Source organism: Cervus elaphus, chromosome 22 (assembly GCF_910594005.1).
Source record: "Cervus elaphus chromosome 22, mCerEla1.1, whole genome shotgun sequence".
Taxonomy (NCBI): Eukaryota; Metazoa; Chordata; class Mammalia; order Artiodactyla; family Cervidae; genus Cervus; species Cervus elaphus.
Window position 1 is genome coordinate 8,366,715 of NC_057836.1, and position 20,656 is coordinate 8,387,370.

Consider the following 20,656-nt stretch of genomic DNA (forward strand, 5'->3'; position numbering starts at 1 on the left):
CATAGATTTACACTTATTCCCCATCCCGATCCCCCCTAAACTTAACTCTTAACGAGGGTACTGGGGACTAACACTTAACTTTCACTAGGTATCAGGCACTGTCCTGAGTGCTTTACACATTAAATCCATGTGAGGGTCCTGAATTGTTCAGGTATTATTAAATAATACAATACATTACTCTCCAGTGCAGAGTAAATGCTCAATAAATGCCGGCCATTATTCTGATCCCCATTTTTCAGGTGACAAAGTGAAGGCATGGGGGAGTTGACTGTCTTGAGATAGCTCACACGTGGCTAGAAGGGCATGAGCTAGGAGTTAGGGCAAGAGCTAGGAGTTAAGTGTAGGCAGACAGGCTCCAGGCTCCCGGTTCTTACCAGACTCAAATGTATTCTTTCCTTTGTGCTACAGTAGCAGCTACTATATTGCTTTGAAAGTACCTGTTTTTGAGTGTCTCACTATAAGGGGATGTCCATTTTGAATTCTCAGCTTGTTGGTTGAGGTGAATGGCCCTGGCCCCTTTCCCAGTAACCGTAAGACTTAAGGGATATTAAAAGTTCTGATTAGATCTCAAGATTTGCAAGATCTCATCTTTGACAATAACTTTTTGTCACCTTTCCATTTCTGCTGTTTTTTTTTTTTCATGATTTACTAAAAAATAGACGGACCTCCCCTGTAGTGTTCTCCATTCCCACCTCAGATTTCATATAGGCCTCTCTCGTAACTCTCACCAGAGTTCAGTGCTGTTGGCCTTTTCCATCGATGGCAAACTTGGTGCACGTGGGGATCATGCCTTCCTTGGTCCCCGGTGTCTCTGGCAGGTGGATCCAGCACAGGACTTCACAGCATAGGTGCTCAGTGAGTGTTTGCTGGGTGAATGAATGCTGTCCAGAGGCGCCTAGCCCACAAAGGGAAACAAGGCCCACAGTTACCAAGATACAAGTTAGACCCTGACATCGCCCTTCCCTTTCCCGTGGTCTCTCACATTCCTTCAGTGTCTTCAGGCCGTAGATCCTTCATGTCTCCACCTGGGCTTCAGAATTGTCAGAGTGGACTGCAGCACCAATCCTGGAAGGCCTTGGCCATCAGAGAAGCCCTTCAGTTACCTGGTCTTATCACCCACATTTTCCTCACCTACCTCCCCTCTGGAGCTGCAGAGGATTGGTTTTTGGGGGTGAGGGCAGTTCTGGAAAGATGAAGGCCACTCCCTGCAACTCCGCACTCTTTGCGGACTGCTCCAGGGCTGTCGCTGCTGGGCTGTGCTGAGTTTACTACCCTTGCCTTCCACGGTGCCTCCTGCCAACCTCACAGTCTCCTTGGTCGTCCAACCTCACCGGCTCTGCTTCTCTCTGCTGTTGCCTCCTCCTATAAGAGTTTCTGTTTCCAGGCTCTCTCTTCATTCAGGAAAGGATCTTGCTCTTTCAATTATTTTATCTTGAATCTCTCCAGTTCTGCCTCCCTTTGGTGTGTGTGTGAAATGCACAGATCTCTTCCACTACAGAATCATCTTCACGTGTTCTCTTATGAAAATCTCTCTTACTGGCTGCCTCTTCACCCACCGTTCCAGAACTGCCCAGGTACTAGCTCTGTGATTTGGGTGATAATCTTTTAGCACATGGGTCTTCTTGCCTGTAAAATATGCTCATGGTCCCCAGGTGTACAGTGAGGAGCAAAGCCAGGTAACACAGATGCCAACTTCCTACCTGGCTCGTGTCTAGGGCTCCTGTAGTCAACACACTGTCCTCCCTGCTTGACTCCTTAGCACTGATGCAGCTTCTGCTGTCTTATATCCTCTCAACTGCCTTCATTGATCATCAGTCTATTCTCTAATAAAGAAATCAAAAGGCCTTTTGCCATAATGTTTGCTTCTTTGCATGAAAATCACTAATAAAGTCGATGTGGGGGTGGGGGTGGACATGCATGGAACAGGGTAGGCCACGTAAGAACTGGGAACAAGCTTCCCAGTGTACATCTTAAATCATTTCGATTTCTGAGTCCGTTTCCCATTTTCCTGTATTAAGTCATCCCCTGTGGCTGATTGAAATATTAACCCCTCCCTCCTGTTTTGAAAACTAAACGTACTGATTCTCCTCTCTTTCCTACTGCTCTTTCTCTGATGATCCAACCTTCTCTCACTTCTGAAAAAGGAAGTGGTGGGCATTTCCTCAAGATTTCACCACCCACGTTTCCTTCCCTTGGAAACTGTTCACACATCTGCAAGTCTTACCTTCTGAGTCCACAGATTGTTCTTCAGAGTTTTGATTCTTAATCTTCAAAGGCCACTTAGACACTTGCAGCTGGTTGTCACTATATCTAAAGCAGCATCTCTAAAATCGGGAATTTTACATCTATCCTTTTATTTCAGGCTTTTAAAATACCTAGTTTCTTTAAAAAAAAAAACAAACCTAGTTTCTTAAACAAATTCTGTTACTCATGAGGATCGTTCATGTCAGTGGTGCCTAGCATGCGCCAAGCATTGTATTAGGCACTGGGATGCAGTGGTCAGCTAAGGAGGCTTGAGTGGAGAGGACAACAGTGGAAAGAGAAGGAGGGAGACACCTTTAGAGGAGTAGATGGAAGGCAAACACAGAAGCTTGTAGGAAAGAAGGATATCTGGGATTTTCTTCTCAGCAACGGAAAACCACTAAAAGGTTTTAGGCTGGAGAATGACTTCATTAGATTTATGTGTTGAAAAATATCATCTCAGCTGTTATGTGTAGAATGGATTGGGGGCAGGGACCTGGAGTGAATGCCATGTGAGAAACAGGCTGGGCTAATGCAGTGGACTAGGTAAGACCTAGGGGTGTAGGTGATCTAGCTTGGGCACAGGAAGTCATCAGCAGAGGAAATGAAGGAAGAGATGGGTTAGTTATGGGGAGTAAGGAAGGGAGTGGACTCAGTGATGCTCCTAGGTTTCTAGGTTTTATTGCTGAAAGGATAGCAGTGCCATTTACCCTGGGGTGGGAGAAGGGCCAAGCAGGCAGGGTGGACTTCTCTTTTGGGTTTACCAAGTTTGCAAAGCCATTAAGATACCCAGGTGTCTCAAAATGATGAACAATTATATATGCACAAGTCTGGACCCCAGTGGTAAGGGTTGGAAATAGAAATTTAGCAGTCTTCAGCACACAGATGGTAACTAAAGCCATTGGGGTTTTAGATGCTTAAGCTGAAGAACAACAAAGAACTTTGCCCGTTTTTTTTTTTTTTTGGGTGCTTACATTCCAGTGAAGGAGATGTGTAATAAAGTCCAAACAAGATCATTTAGAAAGTGTTTAAATTTTGTGAAGAAAACAGCATCAAGGAGCTCAGGGTAGGGATGGGGGTGACAGCTGATCATGTGAATAGAGAACGGAGAATACAGTTAAAAGTAGCCAAGGAGGCAGCCTGGGTGGGAAGGGGAGAATAGGGACATGTGTATGTATGGCTGAGTCCCTTCGCCGTTCACCTGAAACTGTCACAACATTGTTAATCAGAGATACTCCAATATAAAACAAAAAGTTAAAAAAAAAAATGGTTAAAAAAAAACAAAAAGCCAAGGTAGGGATGAGGAAGAGAAAGGATCTCAAGCACTGGAGGAAGAAACACTTGACAGGAGCACCTCTCTGATTAGAGTTTGGAAGCAGGAATTTGTGAGAAATTCTTCTGATACCTCTGATCTTCTCCATGTATCAAGTGGACACAGGATGCTTGTTGGCAGTATCAGGGTCTCATTGCTGGCTGGCTACAGTCGGTTGACAGGAGTCCTTATTTGCTCTGCAGTGATTCCCGCCCACCCCCCAAGAGATGCTGCTTTTGGTTGCTGGTAGAAAACAAAATAAGGTTTTTCCAAAGTAGGAATTTTAGCAACCACTATTATTAAAATTATAGGCTATTATATTTAAACTGGTTTAGGAAGGATGTGGGAAAAGGAAAGGGCTGATGGACTTGAAGGAAGTAAATAGGCCAGCATCCTGGAATGACTGATGAGGCCAAACGAAGGCAAAGAGGAGCAGGGATCAGTTGGGAAGACAGGAGGTCAAAGTCAAAGATGCTGAAATTAGTGATTTAGGAGGGGAGCAATTTGGGGGTGAGTAGGGGGCTTCCCAGGTGGCTCAGCGGTAAAAAATCTACCTGCCAATGCAGGAGGCCTGGGTTCAGTCCCTGAGTCAGGAAGACCCTTTGAAAGGCATGGCAACCCACTCCAGTGTTCTTGCCTGGGAAGTGCCATGGACAGAGAAGCCTGGAGGGCTACAGTCCATGGGTTCATCAAGAGTTGGACACAACTCATGGACTAAACAACAACAAGGAGAGCGTGTGGCCAGAGTGACTGGGGGAAGTGCAGAAACCTGGCCATTAGGATGGATTTCCCAAGCTAAGGTCACCTAAGGTGACAGCAGAGCCCAGAGCAGCGAGGAGGGCTGAGTTACAGGCTAGTCTTGACAGCCATCTTCAGTTCTACAACCTGCCCCCCACACTCAGCAATTTATGCATTTTAAAAATAACCAACATTTAAAATAAAGTCGTTAGTGATAAAGGTCTTCAGGGGTTTTGCAATGACCACCTCAGTTCCACAAAAACAATACTTACTTGGCATAGGCAGGCCCACGAGGTGTTTCTGACATCTAGTTCACCTCTCCTCCCCTCACATATCTGAGTGTTTACATATTTATGGTAATGAGTAAGTGATATATATGACCTACCCCCTTTGTACAGCAGACTTGCTTAAGACCACTCTTTCAGAATTCCAGGTGTCTGGAAGCTGAGGCACTTTGGCGTGGTAATTTTTGAATCCAACCTTGGTTCCTAGTATGGTGACTGAGACAGGTTTCAATTAAATGATCAAGTCACATGGTCTCCTCAGGGCAGTGCCCAGCTAATAGGAAGCAGTCAGTCAGTGCTACCTAGTTCGAGCTGATTGAATTCTGCTGAGTTGCCGTTTCCTCATGAAACAGACTTTGCTATAGTATTATCTGTTTCACTCAGCATTCTGAGAAGTCAGTCAGACACAACACGACCTGGGAATGAGACAGTGTATTCATTTCCTTCCATTCTTCCCCTATTCTAGCGGTGTTGCATGATCACACATCTAACAAGTCTCCTGCAGTGAACAATAAATGAGACTCTTCAGATGGGAACAAGCTGGCCTTTAGCATAAGGCTCTCCCATTCCTCAGTGGTGAGCACGGCAAGCAGGGCAAAGGCACGGGGCAAGGTGGCATCCTGTTCAGAGGTGGCACGAGGTTACCTGCCCAGGCTGTGGCAGAGCCCCAAGCACGCACTGTCCTTCCTTCAGCTCCCCTCCCAAATGCACATGGGGCGAAAACAAGGCGACAAAAAGGCAGCAGGGGAACCTGAATCTCTCAGACCGTCTAAACCCAGCAGCGCCGCAGGTGGCAAGGAGCACGAGCCCACCACCGACTGGTCAACCTGAGGCCCCAGCAGCACAAACCACAGCGAGGCCAGATGGACCAAGGGGAGGCCCTGTTCAGATGCCGAACGTCAGTCAGCTTTCATGTGTGGACCAGGGTGACGGAGAAGAGCAGGAAAAAATATACAAGTGAGCAAAGTAAATGGGCAGAAGGAAACAGGAAACCACAATAAATGCTTAGCAGCCAAACACATTTATTAGTCTTTTTTCTTTTTTTTTTTTTCCAGGAACCCAAAAATATTTTGTAAGTTATAATGTAAGCAACTGAGTTGCACATAATACAATCATATCTTTCCAAAATAAAATAAAATAAAAAACTAAACAAAAACAAAAATAAGCTGTTTAAAAGCCCAAAAAAAAAAAAACCCTTCAGAAAACTCTTATATATGCATTACATCATCTCTCAGTTTTAATGAAATGACGACGACTTAATTCCTTATTACTCAACCTGTCACAATCCAATAAAAGACCACCCTTTAGTTTTTTTTGTTTTTGACTTTTTTTTTTGAAATCCAGCATGAGAAATACAGTACCTGCTATGGCAAAAAATACACATAAAATGCAACTTTTCAGCTTATTTGTACATTAGTAGAGTTTAACATTTTATTGTTTGTTTTTTAAGTGAACCAGTGATTTTAAGTACCACTATACTAAAAAAGTAAAATAAAATATAGAAAAGGGGGGCCCAGCCTGCCATGCAAGTGCACCTCTAAAGTGCCTAGTTTCTGTGTCCATGTAAAACCAGTCATATGAGGAGCAATTTCAACAGATGGGAGTCTGATTAAACCTCTATGTTTAAGGAAAAAAAAAAAAAGACAATGCCATATCCTCCCTTTTCTCCCCTCAAACCCCATCATCCACTTTCTCTATCGCCCACCAGAAGAGAGAAAAGAAAGCCATCAAAATAATATTGTAAAAGCTATTTCAAGTATAAGAAAAAAAAACAAAACACTTCTAGGTAACTTGCAGAGAGCATCAAAATTGTGCAGCCATTTAGTCACGTTTACAGGTTTTGTTTCTGTGGACAGTGTTTCAGATGAGAGGGTTTTTGCTGTACCTTCCTGTTACCTGTTTGTGTGCAAAGTTGGAAAGCTGCCTTTTAAAGATCCAGCCTCTTTCTGATGCCCTTCTCTGCACCATCTGTGAAAGGGGGCAAGGAGAGAAGCGGGGGCGGGGGAAGGACTGAGGGGCAGCTTCTCCATCTCTCCTCTGCCCCACCCCCAGGCCCTCACTGCTCTTGTTCACCATCAGTGACCTAACTCTCACTGCAGAGATTCCCATTCTTCAGTTTCCTGATTTGGTAGGATGTATTTTACTATGTAAACATAGCCCCCTAGGATTATGGAACCCAAAAGCAGCATATATCTCTCCATCCACATGGAGAAAGATAAAATAGTCCAGAAACCTCTCCTCAGGTTGCTTCTCTTTGTCTGGTTTTAGTTACTTGAAACAGGGAGGGGGTGGGGTGGGCACAGAGTAAGTCGTAAGCAAATGATGGAGACTTAGGAGTGGGCACAGTTGAACTGTTGCATCTTTTTTTTTTTTCCTCCCAGAAAGGTTTTTTTTGTTGTTTTTTTGTTTTAAAACCTGTTAAAAATGTTCCTGCACCTAAAGTCATACTGAGGTTAAGGCCAAGGGTGCAGAATCTTGTGCACGTGTCTCTGTGAGCACATTCACGGTGCATGCACCATTTTTGATGTCTTCTGTGAGATCACTGGACACACTTTGGTCACTGGTGTGTGTGCAAAGGGTGGTGGGGGATGTGTCCCAGCATAGAAGTGCAGAGATCAGCAGAGCCCTTTGGGAGCGCCCCCTAGGGACATAAGGGCAGGAAAACCTCAGGAGGGACCAGAAGAAGGAACGGATAGAAAAGGGGCCATCACACAGAGAAAATAAAATCCCCAAGTCGACAGCGCCCAAATCAGAAGGTGGGTGGTGAATATGTGTGCATTTATTATCAAGTTTCTTCCCCTCAAAGGAAGTCGTCACTAGACAAAGATCAGGGAGCCCAACCTACAACGGGCTTCTTGACAGATACAGGATTTATGTTTAACATGGGGGGAGCTAAGGAGGCTGTGAAGAAGCTATCTCTAATGATCTATTCTGATCCTGCCTCGTGAGCGGCCAAATCTAGAAGCGCAATAGCTGACAGATCCTTAAAAGCAGCACTTGTTTAAACTTATTTCCCTCCACCTAACTTCAGCTTCAAGCCTTGTAGAGAGACATCTGAGGGTGCGAGTGCCTCTCAGGGAGGCTGTCTGCATGTCTCAGAGGAGTTTCCTTCCAAATAAGAAATCAGCTCATTTCCAGAGCATCACAGTGACAAGGCTATGAATTCTACAGCACAAAATTGAAATGCCAGGGACTGATTCTCTTTATGATCTACAGCTACTCAAAGTGTGTGTGTGTGTGTGTGTTTGAACAAGGTAGGTTGAGAGTGCAAGGTCTCAGGGAGAAAATGTTCTGGAGTCCCTGGAGATGACGGATCTTCCAGAAGAGAGAAATCCAGACACTCCCCACCCTGGACCCAGAGCTGAAGTAGATGGCCTCTATTTCAAACAGGGTTTAAACATTGGTCTGCCGTCATTGTGTGTGGAAGGTGATAAAGAGAACGCCACCCCACAAACGCAAGTCCACTCCCCTGACCTGTTCTGCTTTCTCTTCTTATATGTGAAAGAAAAAGAGCTGAAACTTCCTATGGCTTTAAAAAAATATGTGGAAAATATAATATTTTAGGGTTACTTTCATAGCAAAGAAATCATTGCAAAAGTTATCCTGCTATTTACACATTCGTATTTTTCCAAGGATAACCCACTGATGGCCAGAAAAGGAGGGGAGTTTAAAGGTCTACGCTGCAAGGGAAGTGGACCTGGAGGTATGGTTTTGTGTTAGCTGAAACTTCAGAATTCCGTTTTTTGTGTGTGTTTGCTGTTTTGTCTAAAGGCAATCTAACAGATTGGAACCCTGATAAGACCGTGCCTGTGCAGGCTCGCAGGGGCACGAAGAGACTGATCAAGTCTGTTACTTGTTACAGTACTGTGAATGTCAACAGCAAAAGCGCTGCATGGAAACACTGTTTCTTGCTTTAGGACACTGTATGTTGCCAAAAATGCCTAGACCAGAGCAACGCAGAGGTGACTACTCACTGCGGGCAAGATCAACAGAGGGATGCTGTCAGGACCAAATAGGAGGCTGCAGGCTTTCAAACACCTCCCTGCTCACTAGCTACACACAGCATAACTGCAAGGGCAGCAGAGGTGTCAATATGGCAGAGCAGGAGGGGCTGGGAAAGAGAAGCCCCGTTGGCCTGTCAAGCAACCGTCCTCTTCTCCAGAGAGAGTTTCCCTACAATTAAATTCACTTAAAAACATCAAATAAAAAAAATTAAAATGGAGCAAGGAGGAGGAGGTTTCTGAAATTGACATAAAGATTAAGGTCAGCACGAGTGAGGCATGGTTTCCTGAGCTTGCAAGGGTTCTGAATTCAGCAAAGGGTGAGAACTTTTTTCCAGAGAGAACAGTAGTGGGGCAGGGTGGAGGGCCTTCGGGGCCTCATGCCGCACAGGCTAACTAACACTGCACAGCTAGGATGGAGATCCTGGACCACACTAGTTAGTAGGAATGGCGCCCCCCCCCCACCCCCAACCCCAGGAAGTGCCGGGCCGAGGCTCACAGGGCCCTGTATACCTCACTGTGCGGACCTTACGGCTTCTCACTCACTCCCCTTCCCTGCCAGCACGGGGGGCACACATGGACACAGAAACCGTAGAACAAGGATGCAGAGCTACTTCCGTCCCCTTCCTGCCCTCTCCCCCACCCCACCCCCCTCTGCAGAATGCATAGTTACAATTCACGTTACAAAATAAAGAAGCAATGATGACCACATATGGGACCCCTTTCTTTTTTTTTGAAAAGAAAAAAAAAAAAAAAGAAAAATCCAACAACCTCTTCTTAAATTCAGTATCAAAATTCACATTTGCATAATAATACATCTCAAGGCCATGAGAGAGGACGGAGCTAGCGCAGAAGCATCGCCCCGGGTCTTCCTGAATGAAGCTGAAGGAATCTTGCGAGGGATTGCTTTCCCCTTTGGGGAGTTCTGAGGAATTATGGAAATGGCCCTTAGCATTCACTTGATATCTCTTTAGGAGGGAGTGGGGAGAAGAGGCGGAATCTTTTAAAACAAACGTGAAACAAAGGAGGAGACACTGCGGATTTCTAATGTTGAACTACAATGATTCTGAAGAAATAAAACATGGTTTCTGATTTTTCGCCTTTCTTTCTCAAACGTGTCCAACTCATCCTTTCAAAAGCCTTTTCCTTGCGTGTAATATACCCTGTTCGCACAAACAGCAACGTTATGTGACTACCATTTGGGAAAAGAATTGCCTTCTCAGGACACGGACTCAAAGGGTGGCCACGCGCTGCCTGCTCTGTGTGCGGCAGGAGCGAGAAAATGCCCGCTCAACGTGCACAGATGTGTCACAAATCCATGTTACCAGATTTCAATTCTCCAGTGCTTACAGGAAAACAAAAACTAAGACAGCCACAGCCACGCACACACATATACACGGAGAAGACTAGGCAATGCTGAGACGTTCAACTTGCACTCCTGGACTACCCCGGTGTCCATCATCTGTGCACCATCCCCTCCTCGTTCCCTGTCCCAAGTCCCCGACCTTCTTCCCCGTGACTCCACAGTGTGCAACACTGATGCTACTGAAAACCCACGGCCGCCACGGCGGCGGCCCAGAGAAATGCTGACTTTTCTACAGACTAAGGGGACCGTCTGTTTTATCCCAATGGGTAGGTTCTTCCTAAAACAGACGGTCTCTGAACTCACAAAGGCACATTCAGGAATACTACACTTAGGAAATTAACTCCTTGGACAAAATTTTAAAAGGAGGTGGTGTTTTAAACACATTATCTTTTAACTCAGCCCGAGATTTCTGGCGAGACGTGCCATGCTGAATGCATCACTTGGTGAAAACTCTGCTACCTTTAAAAGGTATGTGATTTCTTTAAGGGTTCCAAAGGTTTTTTTGCTCTGTTTTATATAAATACCCTACCCTCCTTTTTCATTTTTGGTGGACACACGTAAGATACACTGTTCCTCTCCTTAAAGCTCAGCCGTCAGGGCGGTCCTGTAACAAGGCGGCAGCTTGCCTCCCATCACCTCCCACGAGCCAGGTGCCGCTGCCCACCCAGCACTGTGCAGGCCTTTCGGGAGCCCAAGGAGAAGGCCCTCCAGATGCAGTAAGAGGTCCAGGGAAGTGGGGGGCTGAAAGGGAAGGCAGGCACTCAGCTCCACAATCACACTGGAAGCCGCTCCACCGTTACTCTTTAGCTGCTCACCAGCAGCGGTGAAGGAATTCCACTTTTTGAGGGGGAAAAAAAAAAAAAAGACACAATCCCAGCTTGTTAATATTGGCTCAAAAGGGATCAATTCCAATTGGGAATTTACTTTCCAAGCAATGATTTATAGTTTGAAAATGAAATAGAGGCACAAAGTGCTTTAGGGAAACACTATTTCTTTTCATTTAAAACAGGACACTTGCCTCTTTCTTGACCTTTCTCCTTCTGTGAATAAGTCAAGCATTTGTCACAAAGAAGAAACAACAGCTGAATTTTGCAGAGACTTTTTGCTCAGGGCAGTACCATTTTTCCTGGCGTGCAGAGTTGTTAAAAACAAATTCAGATGCCCAGCTAGCTGAAGAGGAAACTATTTAAACTCTGTGAGGCAAACACTGGCAGTTTCTATTGCTTTTGCTGTTTTATTTTGGTGGTGGCTGGAGGTTATTACAAGAGATTGCCAGTTTAAAAACCACTCAAAGGATCAAATACTTGGGAATTAATCCAGATCTAGACCAAGTGACTGCATATACGAGGATGCCATGGAGACCCAGCTGGTGGGGAGTAGGGCTGTTTCCTGACCGGTGTTCCCTTTACCATCCTGTGGGTGTCCAAGGCCTCTTCCTCTGCTGGAGCGGGCAGGGTCACTGTTCAATTTTAATCATGTTATCACTGTGTTCAGAGATTCCTGAAGTCAACGATTATTCCAAATAAAGAACGTTTCGCCAGTACCTCCTTTGTCAAATTTCAGGTCAAGAAAACAATGCCATCACCCACAAGCAGGGACCAGCTCTGAAAACACACACACCTTTGGCACTGGCCGTATACCTACCGGCCTCATCACGGGGTGCGCACTAGCTCTGGAGGGGGAGGTAATATTCTATGTTTTGTAACAGACTGATGATGACCTTGATGACAGCTTATATACTTGCCTGTTTGTAGACTGTGTGGATACCCTGTACTCGTGGATAAGAAAGCAGAGAGGCTGTGGCACAGTCTGCAGCCCAGGGGGAGGGCAGCCCGTTTTCTGATTAACTGCTGAGGTCTAGAGATTGACAGTTCATTTATACACATGGGCGAGGCTATTTACATCTGCACTATCGCATATAACCTTATTTGTACACTCAAGGGGGGGAGGGAACCAAGATTTCTCGTTGTAGTAACACTAAGAAGCGTAGTTAATGCATATACATGAAGTATGGCAAAACACTGGAAGAAAGGTTTTTTTTTTAAGCCAGCTAAAAATGTATCTCTACTCCTAAAGATGTAATAGATAAGTAAAAGCAAAGAAAAAAACCCAAACTCAGAACAATAACCTAGAGTGTTGCATGTTGCATTTGAACTCTGAGGATGGGGGCAAAGGGGACCTTTTCTGCATAAAGACTCAACTGTTCCCAAATCCGAGAGATGACTATTATAGCCAAATCTGCTGAAAATATCCTGTTTACATGGCAGAGAAAAGGTTAGGCCTAAATGTTCTGCTCAGCACATAGACATCTTCATTCTATTTAAGAGTCAAGATGGCAGAAGAGAGAAAACAATAGAATGAAAAAGTACACAGCATCAGAGGTCAATATGGAATCTGGCTGTTAACCTTACAAAAACTGCCCCTCCCCCCACAAAAGTGGTGAAAGTGAATACTTGTAATTAGTTAAGAGCCTGTGGAATTTTAGCTTCTGCTAGCTATATTAACAATAGCTCTCTTCCAAATTCTTAAAGAGATTTCTTTTTCTTTCTGCATATCCTTACACACCACATTCAACCCACAGGAACTTGGAAGAACCCATTGCTAACTTATGCTACATTCACGTCAGAAGAGGTGGGAAAGTTCTTAGAAAAGGAGTCATAGTAATCATAAATCAAGCTGCTAAAACAGACTGTGGCAACTGAGGCGTAATGTTGACTGACTGGGGGATACTGACGAAAGACTGTGCTTTGGAACTTTAACCTGCAGCACTGCTAAGTTAACATCTGTGAATGCTGTAAATGAGAAAGATCAAGGGCTGAGGACTGGGGAATCTGAGATGCCACATGGACCATCCATTTCGTCACAGTGTCTCAGAGATCTGTACTTTTTTTTTCCTTAAACACCTAAAATTAGGTCATGGCACTGGATCTCAATTGCCAGGGGAGGTCCCCAGTCTGATGGAAGACTTCCCTTCCCCTTCTAGTGCTTCCTTCCTTTTGGCCACTCATGTGGTCAACAGAAACCAAGTTGATGATATTTGAGAGCTGGACACCTCTGGCCACTAGTAATCAAGTGTCTGAAAAAATGACAGGAACCTGGTAAAAACTGGAAAGCTCAAATGTACATGATCAAAATGTTCACAAAGTAAATCTGTGTAATGCGAGGTAACCAGCAAGCCCCTGAATCCATGCCAGAATGTGGTGGAAGAAAAGATGCTTCCCTTGCATTTCTAAGTGTCCTGAAGCCATCTGACCTCCCAGCAGAGATGGCTCTTGCCAAGGAATACAGTGGAAAGAGAAGTTTTTCTTTTCCATTCTATCCTCACTATATCCTGTTCTTAGGTCACTGCCAACCAGTAAAGCAAAGCTTCCAGCAACATGGTAAGGAAAAGGGGGCTTGATGGGAAAGGGAAGAGACAAAGGACCAGAGCAGAAAAATAGGAACCCCTTCCTACTGGCCTGACACAAAGAGACGTTCCAAGTCACTGCAGCTGTCACTCGAGAAGCTGATGCACAGTGCAAGGAAGGCCCCTGGCATCCCACATAATCAAGACATAAAAGCATACTTTTCATTTCCTTGATCTCTGTTTAATGACTTTGCATTTAGCCCACTGCCTCTGGGGCCTGTCCAGACCACTCCAATTTCTGTAACGGGCGGGCATCTCACCGTCTGGAGGGATGAGACCACATGCACACACACACGTGTTCCCCCTGCTCAGGATGTCTGAGTGTATGTATGAAGGCACTAAAGCGGTTTTAGAGAAATTGCAGGCAGCAACCCCACCCACTCCCTTTACCTGTCGAGCTGGAGTTTCTTTCCCTACCGGGAAGCTTAGATGTTTAAAAGCAGCTGTGGTCATGCTTGGGAATTCTAACCCCTGGCCCCAGGAGGGAATACAAAAGGAGAATCCAACATCACCAAAAACTGACAGGAAATACTCCACATCTCCGGCTGAGGGATGGGGATAATTAAGCAGCAGATCTTCAAAACAGCAATTAAAATGAGCATAACAGTAGCTGGGAGCTAAAAAAAGTAAAATCACTTGTTCCTTATTAGATTCTTCTACTATTTTCTCCTCCTCCCATAGCAAATGGAGGTAAGACAGACATTCTTCATTAATAGAACAGTCCATAGATATTTTTCTTCTAGTAATGCCTACATTTAAAATTTGTTCCAAAAATTATTAACCTATATTTCCTAACTCTTTACATAGATTCTCAGCAATCCAACCGTATTATTTTACAGATTAGAGTTACTATTTTTATTTTTAAGCTGTTGTTTCTTTCTTCCTTTCTTTTGTTGCTGGGGTTGGGGAGACAGGGAGAAAGGTTCCATTAAATAAAAATAAAAATTCCTCAGGGAGATTTTAGCTCAGTCTTAAATGGAAAGAAACAAAGTGATGGCAGTCCCATTTATATACACCAAACACTCTCCCATTAAATTATACATAATTTGAAATGAATCCATGATAGAGCTCTTATAAAGCTTAATCCTTCTCCCATATTTTTTAAGATAGTCAATTTACTTGTTGCTGCTAAATTGATAATTTTTAAAAAATATTTCTATGTGTTTTAAAATGTGTGATCCCCAGTATGACAATAACTTTTGGAATCTTTACTTTTTACATTTTTTTAAGTAAAAATTGTTTAAACTTTCTGAAGTTTCAGGAACTTGTAAAAGTTTATTAACAGGAAAGAAACGGCCGTCTATCTAGGATAAGATACGGTTAAATAAACCATCTTCCAAAAACTGGCTTCCTACCCTAGAATTCCTGAGAATGCTTGCAAATTTTAAAGCAGGAAAATAAATGTTAAAAACAAAAACAAAAAACACTGTTAAATGCTCCCAGAGTTAGTCTTCATCTAAAATATATATTTATATGTATATATATACGCACTTTTTGGTCTTTTTTTAAGTTTTTAGTTTTTTTCCCTTTAAGCTTATGATGGAAGAACATTTTAGCTTCTCATGTTTATTTATTTTTTTTACATATTTCAAATCCCTCATTATGTCTTGTAAACAAGAGGGGCTCTAGCACCCGGCTTTCACCGTAGTATCGTAAGGAACCCAACTAACCCATAGTGCAGGTCAAGGAACCAACAGGCAGGGAGAGAGGAGGGTGGGGCAGGACACGGCAGGGGACCAAGAGCGGCGTGGACAGTCACCGCAAGCTCGTATGAGCCTCCGGACACACGCCCGGCCCAGGGACACTCAGAGTTAGCCTTCTGTGGCTATCTGAACACAGCTGCTCTTCAGCTGGAGGTCACCACACATGGCAGGGTTTTGCCCTCCCCCACGAAGAGAGCGGTCGGTGGGGGCTGGAAGGAGATGTTTTGTGCGTGGGCAGAGTGGAAGGGGCGTGGTGGTGATGAAAACCAAAGGGCACGGCTAGTTTTCTACAAGGCATCCAATGGGACCAAACCAATGCTGGGAACTCAAGTCTGACCACCCACCCACGAAGGGTTCAGAAGGACCTGAGCGAGCCAATGCTCACTTGAGTTACGTGTGCCAATCTCTTTGAGGCTAGGTTTATCAACAGAGTAAGCCGAGAGGACTACAGAATTCCCATTCTTTGTCTCACAAAACCACTTAAATGCAAATAATTAGCTTTTGCCTTTTCCTATACACACCCTCCCTCCCACCCACCCACAGACACAAGCTGTAAGTCAAATACATTATTAGGCATTGTTGTATCCTTCACTAAAGATGCTAAAGAAAGAAAAACTCCCTTGTCCTCACTAGCAGCAAGTTATGGAGGACAGTAGAGGTCTGCTCCCACCAAGGGTTGGAATGGGCAGGTATTTGCTGGTACAGAATGTCGGCACTTTATGTTAAACAGTATAATGCAGACTGGGGTGTCCACACAAGTGCTAGCACGTCACCGGCACATGTCCCCCCCCTCCCCCCGCCCCGCCAGCCATCTGCTTTGTATAAAGGGGTACCCCTTCAGGTCTGCTGTAACTCTTCACAAAAAGCAGTTTGATACATTTTGATTCCAACATAAGTACATAAATGTTGGTGATAACTGTGGATTAAAAGTTGCCCCCTATTCGGCCCAGAGTACTACTACATTGATGCTTAAAAAAAAAAAAAAAAAGTCTTTAAATACCGAAATAAAAAAAGCAACATTACAAGGGGAAAAAAAAAAAAAGAGGTCAAAACCAAAAAAAGGTGCAATACTTAAAGTCTTTGCTAAGTTATACCTGCCTAAGCAAAACCACATACACAGGAGATACACAACACAGAGAAACAAAAGGAAACGCTTGAAGTACACACTGGTTTAAGAACATTCGTTAAGTAAACGTTTCTGTCAGTGATGGCCCGGTGCTCCAACACGCCGCGGCCTGGCACAGGTAACGCTCAGCAAGAAGGGAGCAGAGAGGAGGAGCTGCAGATGCTTGCAGGAGGCTGCTCACAACCTTTTTTTTTTTTTTTCTGTTTTCATAAAATAATAGAGAACCAAGAGAAATTTTAAATTCAGCATTACCTGACTTTCCGACCAATTTCTCATTCCTGATTACACAAGAAAGGGGAAATAAGCTTTTTTTTTTTGCATTCGAGACATCACAGCACTAAAAACTGTCTTATCGTCTGTTCCCATTTAGACTAACAAAAAGGCCAGCATGAAATTGAACGGATATTCAGATGTGCCCAGTGGCCACTTACTTCCCAAAACAGAAATAAACACACAGTTGCTCCAAGAGGTACCTCCTGTTCTCCTGGCTTTGGGGACTTGGCAGTGCTCCACTCTACTGCTAGGTCGAAAGAAAAGCTACGGAAAACTCACTCGGGCTACTTCGAAGATGTAAAGGAGCTCCCTGCTTTCGTCATTAAAAAAGCACTCTGTTCATCTCAATACGGCCCAACGGGGTGGCTTCAGCAGCAGCGGATCCCCGAGGTGCTCGTGGCTCCTGTGTTCTCATAGTTAAAAAACAAAATAAAATAAAAATAAAAAGCAGATGGCCGGCCAGCCAGCCTGCGGACTGTCAGCAATGCAGCTTTCTGAGAAATTGGGGGTGGGGAGGAAGAGGAGGACACAGGCACACAACACACACACAGAGACAGAGAGAAGGATGCACGCGAATGCACATGAACACACGTGCACACACATACCAGAACGAGCATGCCTGGGCAGTTACATGTGCCAGAACACACTGGTATTTATCAACCAGCCAATCACAAATTTTTTCCTTTTTTTTTTTTTTTTTTAGGTTTTTTATGTTTTTGTTTTTAAAGTGAGGCTCCGTCAAGTCTTCCCTCCCCCACCCTAACAATGCTTTTGAATTCCCCTCCCTCCCAAACATGGTAGACCTAAGGACGGAAACACACCCAGTGCAAACAAAGTTAAAAAGCTATTTTTTTTTTTTCAGTATATATGTTTCTTAGCAACAACTTCCATATAACATGAAAAAAGTGAAAAACTAGAAACTAATTTTTTTAATTTTTTTTGTGTTTAAATTTAAATGGTATGTGTACTTGCTTCACATTGTCTTTCTAGGTTGGCGTTCATGATTCAAGTATTTCAAGAGTGATATGTTCTCTTTTTGGATTCATATTCCAAACGAAAAAACTGAAGTTAGAAGGGAGGCAACTATGTGCTCAGACAGTCTGTCAATGACCCACCTTTTTTTTTTTCTCTCTCCGTTTTCTTTTTTCCTTTTAAAAATGTATTTATTGCAAGTTGAAAAAAAAAACGAAAAGGTCAAGTTAGTGCTGCTGCTGTTCCAAAAAAGGTCACGAGGTCAGAGTTGAAAGTTCTAAGTTCAGATTGAATCCGACCCTCCTCCCAGAAGGTCACCAGGTAGTAAAGGAGCAGGGCTGCCCATCCTATGAGGGTCTTCCACGGTCGGGACTCCCCACAAGCTAGAAGAGTAGTTGGGGGGGCCCCACAACGAGGCGCCGGCAAGGTCGGCCCCGCTGCTGCCGCCGGCACTGCTGCTCCACTGCCCGAGCCCCGTGGACCCGCCGAAAAGATTCAGAGCAGGTCCAACGGGGTCTGACTGGGTCTGGCCGGTCTCTAGGGACTGCCAGCCCGCGGCGGGTGCACTCGGGGTTGCCGCAGGTGTAGGGGGCTGAGCTTGTGCCAGAAAGCGGCTGACTTCGTCATCGGTGGCAAACTCAGCCAGGATGGTAGTGTTTCCCAACACACACCTGGAAAAAAGGGGAGGGAGAAAGCTATGCATCTGAGGAAGATCTTGAAGCATGCATGGAGAAGGAGTATCCTGAGTCCCCGCTACTCAGAGGAAGATGTCTGTCACTGGCAGTTTTCACATCCCCAGGATCGGAGCGTGTCTTTTAACCAGACCACCAGGTGACTGAGAAGTACTGATTTAGAGCAATAAAGTATCACTCAATCTCAAGATACCCAAAGACTACTGGATGACATTATGTAGCAATATCCCTTGGGATACAGAATCTGCTTGTCAAGTGAAATAATGTTGGGCCTCTTTTTTCCCTTGGAGGTAAAAGATAACAGTCCAAAGCATCAAGGTGACCCAGCTCCAGAAATCGGAAGTGCTGCTTCATCTCAGGCTGGGCTCACTGTCTAAGCCTCCCCATCGCTTGCTTGTTCTGTGTGAACCTTTCTATCGTGGCACCTGCAGCCATGAGAAGGCAGCTCCTCCCTGTTCACCACCTTGACGGTGGCGGGAAGGAGGATGGTCAGAGTCTGATCCAGCCCCACCTACTGTAGGCAGAACTAAGACCACAATATTTCATCACCACCCACGAACAGGCCAAAGTAAGCAGCGAGATTCTATTATGAAAAGGGACAGCACTTACAGTGTCTCATTTCTAAATAGTGGCTTTGTTTTACAGTATTAAAATGTACAAATCTGTTACTTTTGGAATTCTGATTCTCAGGTACGTATATGACATCCGTGCTTACGTAGACAGATGAGATCAGCCACCTCAGTATGAAGGCAACTGGTCACGTGATGACGCCACCTGTGTGCATGTCCTGTGCACCCCTGTTTCATCAAGCACGTGCCTGGGTACTCACGTGTGCCTCCTCATGCATGTCTGTCTCAGAAGGCAGGATGGGTACTCACATGTGCAGTGCAGTTTGGGCCTTGGCCGCCTCCTGTTTGGTGCTGTATCGGATCAGGGCGGTGCCCTGGGTTAGGTTCAGATGGAATGTCAGCAGTGGGCCATGCTGCATGCAGATGGTTCTCAAGGTTGACCCATCAATCTAAAGAGTAATGACAGCCATGAGATAAAAACTGGAGTGGGGTGGGAAAGGAAGTCAGGAGACCTTTCTTGTATTTGACAGTGAGGAGGGCTTCCGGTTTGTAACTAACAGCCTCAGTACTAAATGAGTTTTGGAGAGATGACTGAAGAACTGGAGGCAGAGGAGTTGCACTGGACTCCCCTGAATATACTGCGCTGAATACAGGGTCTTCAAAGCAAATCTAAAGACAGTCAAAGCACTGGGTTCAGATCTCCTGTGCCCATTTTGCAGATAAAAAATGTTTGTATAAATACAGCTCAAAACGAAAAGCATATGATTCAACCTGTAGTCTATTTTCCTTAAGAGGTAAATGAGTGAACCTGTGTTGTTTGGTAGAGCCTTAAAACACAGAAACAAAATGGTTAACCAAATTAGAATTTAGGAAAACATGCATGGTTCTGAGCAACACTATTAATGTAGTATTCTTCCTCCAATCTCACAAAAAGCTGAAGAGAAAGACACAAACAAGGAAGGCACTGCTAACCATCTGATGACACAGAATGCTGATGGACGCCCTCACTCAGACAACTCTGATGCCTTCTTCCTCCTACTCTGGCCATCCCAAGGACAGACTCCACTTCTGCCTACTTCTCTGTGCCCTCTGTTGCCGGCGGCCGAGATAACCAAAGGTTACAGGCACTCACCCTATCAGACTCTCAGCATGAAGATGTTCAGCGATTTGGGACAACTGCCCTTCCTCACCTATGACTTAAGAGAACAAAGCTGTTGATTCACTCTGGTCGATGCATTTGTATTCAGAACTTCGCTAGGTTTACTGGAGATGCTCAGTCCAACCTTCTGGTTCATTTTGGGGGAAGGGAAACAAATTACTACCAGAACAGCCTTAAAAAGTTGTGTTCCTTGCAGCAGTGGTAGAAACATTCTGTGGTTTTACCATGGAAATCCTGCAGGATGGAAACTGCCAGTTTCACTATAATTCTTAACAGAAAATGACTGAAGAACAGCTCTCAGCATTTGTAATCGACAATTGACTATATCAGCATGTCAGTATATGTCACAAGTGATTTCTCAGGACAGAGGTCCTCTTAATAAACTGTAGGTGTTGACAAGTAAATTTATCCTGGTCCCCAAAGATCTGACCCTATAACTTTCTTTTAAGCTATGGTTGAAATTAATATGCTATTAGGTCTTTTTGATTTTTAAAATGACTCAATTCTAATATAAACTCAGTCAAGCCTTATATTCATTTATATACAAATGTAAGTACCATTCTTCTTTTTAAATTTTATTTTTAAATTAAAAACTTAATTGTGGTCTAGTTGATTTATAGTATTACATTAGTTTTAAGTGTATAATAGTGATTCACAATTTTTACAGATCACCCTCCACTTATAAAATATTGGCTATATTCCCTGTGTTGTACAATATATCCCTGCAGCTTACTTCTTTTATACATAGTAGTCTGTACCTTTACTATTTTTAAGATAATACAGGCTCCTTTCAACACTGCTTCTCTCATCCTAA

The 20,656-nt window shown here is 44.3% G+C and overlaps 1 protein-coding gene across 9 annotated transcripts in view; it reads right to left on the reverse strand.

The window, feature by feature from the left end:
* Window positions 1-5,573: 5,573 nt before the first annotated feature.
* TNRC6B (trinucleotide repeat containing adaptor 6B) overlaps window positions 5,574-20,656 on the reverse strand; it is a 254,502-nt gene continuing 239,419 nt past the window's right edge. For all 9 annotated transcript variants that reach the window (XM_043881416.1, XM_043881410.1, XM_043881415.1 and 6 more), the window contains 2 exons: window positions 18,993-19,132; window positions 5,574-18,093 (listed from right to left, as the gene is read on the reverse strand). In XM_043881416.1, the coding sequence (XP_043737351.1) occupies window positions 17,706-18,093; window positions 18,993-19,132 (528 nt within the window). In that variant the 3' untranslated portion in view covers window positions 5,574-17,705. The remainder of the gene's footprint in view (window positions 18,094-18,992; window positions 19,133-20,656) is intronic.